Raw genomic sequence first — 3574 nt, 5'->3', positions numbered from 1 at the left:
CTGTGCAGTTAAACCTATTCAGTTCTCTTTCTGTGAAATCTTATGATTGACTACGTAGTTGGGTATTATCGTCATTTGAATGACTTTTTCTGATAAGATAATTACTGGTGTTAATCTCTTCTTGAGAATATATCACTTTTTGACAAGTTGGCATTCGAATGCACTTCTTGGCATTTGTTCCACTGGGACGCCCGCTAATGTCACACATCAAAAATCCTTCTAATCATTGATTCTCCTAAGTTATCATCACTGAACCTACTGATCCATGGAAATTTTGAGTGAAGAACGAGAATGCGTGTGAATAGTTCACTAGCGAATGCGAATAAATTCTCACTATTCCACAGAAGCTAAAACTAATTTCCAATTAGACAAAAAACGGTGAGCTGCTGACTACTTATTCATTTATTCAAAACATTGCCGCGATCTAACAACCTTGGAAGAGTATTTCATTTAAGGATTTGCGGTCCAGCGAGGCCAGGTCTTGATTTCATTGTACAACCTGTCGCCAGGGCATTCAGTAGCTTTGGCTTGCCTGTGTCCAATCAATTTGTAGGTTCCTGAAATCTTTCCTTCGTTTACTCCTTGAGCAATGAAGTTCTTGGCAGCATTGAGCATGGTAGCCGATGGCAGGGCGGCTGAAATTATTTATTTAGATAGATATGCTTGGTGTGACTTGAGAAAGAATTATAAGAAACACAAAACTTACTCCTGAAATCACCAATCAACAAAAGTCCAACACTTTGGGAATTGTATCCTGGAGCATGAGCACCTTCAATGTTATATCCACGGCCTTCGTAGATGTTACCATCACCACCAACCGCAAAACTGTATCCAATATCGGGCCATCCATTGGTGTCCATGTGCATGTTTTGCATGGACCTCATGGCTGCCTTACAAGCATCGGTGGTATAACATGCTGCTGGCTCGTATGAGTGATGAATCACAACATATGGGATGATCCCGTTGAACCTTGATACGAAATTGGGTGCACGGGCCCCCCAAGCGGCACGGCTAATTAAAGCTCCCAAATTCTCATGAACGAGAACTGTTGGAGAAATTGTAAAAATTCAAAATTTTAGGGAAATGTAAAACGCTTCAATATAATAATTTACCACTTAGAACGAGGACAATTCCCACTAGTTTGAACATTTTGCCAGTTTGTTCCAATGTAATTTGCATTGAAAAGTCGGCTGGGGTTTATATACGGGGGTGATACCCTGCGAATCAAGTTTTGCGCAAAACTTCAAAAAAATACATTAATCACTTATTAATAACAATATTAGAATTAAATGCCGCTGATAAGGCAATCTTTGTAGTGTTTCCAAAAATCTATTAGTAAATATTTCCAAAAATAATATCTGAACCATGAGCCACACACACTAACTGCTCTTTTGTTATCACAGAATCTGCTTTGCTTAAGGGGGCGGCCTGGTGTCTTTTAACAAATTTGTATGATTTTTTTTCTGTCATGGGAAAATTAATTTATCCATTATTACGTAAATGAAATCCGCAAAAAGATTTTTTTTTTTAATTTTTTGCTTCGAAAACGGCGTTTGGTGGTTGACATTCTGGTTTGGAGATAAAAAGAAGTTGATATTGAAGTATACATAAGGTTACCGCTATAACCTGTACCAGACTCAAACATTTTTGGGGAAAAAATAATAAAAGGGCAGACTAGACTATCTCATTAAAAACTGGTTAAATGTGTGTGAAAATGATAGTACGAGCTATAACCATATATATATATATATGTGTACAACAACTCCTCAAAATGCAAATCTAATCGATCGAATACATTTTTCATTATCTTCAATAAATGTTCTTTCGAAAAAAACACGTCGTGATATGCGCGAGCTCACGAAATAAGCATAACGCACACAATTACTGAGCTCTTGGACATACTTTGCATTATTTCTGTCGGTTTACCATCAGAAAGATGTGTTTTTCGCAAGAAAAAAATTTAAAAAAATTGTGCCAGTCTTCCCCCTTAAATTATTAATATAAATCCTCAAAAGTTGGGGAATTTAGCTTCTCTTTGATGTATTAAGAACAAAATTTTCCCAATTTCGGCAAAATATATATGAAAGTAGGCTTGGATATTCTCAATTTGGTGAAAGTATGCTATGTATGTGTTTGCATGTTAAAGAAATGGACAGCAGATATGCACGAGAGGAAATCAATCAGTTTGCAAATAAAGTCTTAGTGAAAACCTCAATTTTCACCAACTTGGCCAGTATTTCTTGCGGTTGCCATCAGGAATCTCAGCATAATATCATATCCAATGCCATTCGGAAGGAGTCTCCCCGCCTATATTCCTTTAAATACTCCGAGTGAATATAAGGCATCCAGCGGGTTCAATGTACAACTCTTTTTAAATGCTAAATCCTATCCTGCCCAGATAAAATACCACCTCTAAATGCGTGCGTTAACGTTCTTAACGAGCAAGCATCTCTCTTAAGTTCTCGCCCTTACGGTGATAGATCGCTTTGCGCTCCTTGGCAAGGAGGGCAACGGGTATTACTCCCGCGATCACTATCACAGCCGGTTCGGAAATGGTGCGATAAGCAGACGCCACTCGCAAAGCTCTCCACCTCTGCAATTGAGCAAGGCGCTTACGATACGCCTCGTTGTCAAGGGTATCAGCTCATACCTCCGCGCCATATAGGGGAAACGACTGCTTTCCTCCCATAAGGAGACGTCTCCTAGTGGATATCGGGCCCCCGACATTCGCCATTAACCGACTCAAGGCCGCGACTCCAGCTGTAGCCCTGTCCGCTGCTGCTTTGATTTGCACGAAGAAGCTTATCTTCGAGTCGAGCATTAAGCAAAAGTATGTAACCGCTGGTTTTGACTCAATAGTCAACTCGCCGATCGATAGGTCGGGATCCTCTTCCTGGTCTAAATGACAACTTCGGTTTTTTCCAGCGCAAGGCTGAAACCGTGAGCAGTCATCCATCCGCTTACCCGTCGCGTCAATATACTAACTCTGCTCTGCGCCTGTTCAACAGTGCGTCCGGCAACAAGTGCTGCAACGTCGTCTGCATAACCGACCAGACGCGGGCATATGGAGTCTCTGCAGACTATCATAGGAAGCGGTCCACGGGTCCGGCCCCAGGATGGATCCCTGTGCTACTCCCGACGTGATTTTCATTCTCCTATGGCCATCTAGCGTCTCATAGAGCAGGGAGCGATCTTTCAGATAATCCAGCGACAAGGAAAAATGTCCTCCTTCAAGCAAGTGTTGAATTCTGTCCCTTGGCGGAACACCAATTTGTAAACTTCCACCGGGATGCCATCAGGGCCTGGCGCCTTCTTGTTTTTCATACTGAGAACCGCTTCCTCGAGCTCTCTCAAAGTAAGTCGAGGATTACCCCCTTTCCTCGACGCTTTCCGCGCTATTTACATCAACCCGTACAGGGTATCTGGGGAACAATGCCTGCAGAATGCGGTCCATCTGGTCGCTACTTGGTATCAGGGCCTCCGTAGAGTCCCGATTTTCCAGGTGACAAGCTTATAGCCAAGTTCCCACGGATACGCATTCACCACGGTGACAAGGTTCTTCCAGCCGCGAGCT

At 42.1% G+C, this 3574-nt stretch overlaps 1 protein-coding gene across 1 annotated transcript; it reads right to left on the bottom strand.

The window, feature by feature from the left end:
- Positions 1-384: 384 nt before the first annotated feature.
- LOC119660575 (peptidoglycan-recognition protein LB-like) lies at positions 385-1267 on the bottom strand. Its single transcript, XM_038069228.1, has 3 exons — positions 1113-1267; positions 707-1045; positions 385-635 (listed from the first exon to the last, which is right to left on the bottom strand). Exons 1-3 carry the CDS (start codon positions 1177-1179, stop codon positions 451-453), a joined length of 591 nt encoding a protein of 196 aa, XP_037925156.1. The 5' UTR covers positions 1180-1267; the 3' UTR covers positions 385-450.
- Between the last annotated feature and the right edge of the window lie 2307 nt (positions 1268-3574).

Source organism: Hermetia illucens, chromosome 6 (genome assembly GCF_905115235.1).
Source record: "Hermetia illucens chromosome 6, iHerIll2.2.curated.20191125, whole genome shotgun sequence".
Taxonomy (NCBI): Eukaryota; Metazoa; Arthropoda; class Insecta; order Diptera; family Stratiomyidae; genus Hermetia; species Hermetia illucens.
Note: the sequence above shows the minus strand (reverse complement) of the source record. Positions and strands in the feature narration are given on the sequence as shown.

Bases quoted from the DNA above. Each gene is read 5' to 3' on its own strand.
- LOC119660575 (XM_038069228.1), bottom strand. From the start codon at position 1,179: ATGCAAATTACATTGGAACAAACTGGCAAAATGTTCAAACTAGTGGGA. The intron at 1,046-1,112 runs GTAAATTATTAT...TTTCTCCAACAG, and splicing joins AATTGTCCTCGTTCTAAGTG to TTCTCGTTCATGAGAATTTG. The intron at 636-706 runs GTAAGTTTTGTG...AAATAATTTCAG, and splicing joins GTTGATTGGTGATTTCAGGA to CCGCCCTGCCATCGGCTACC.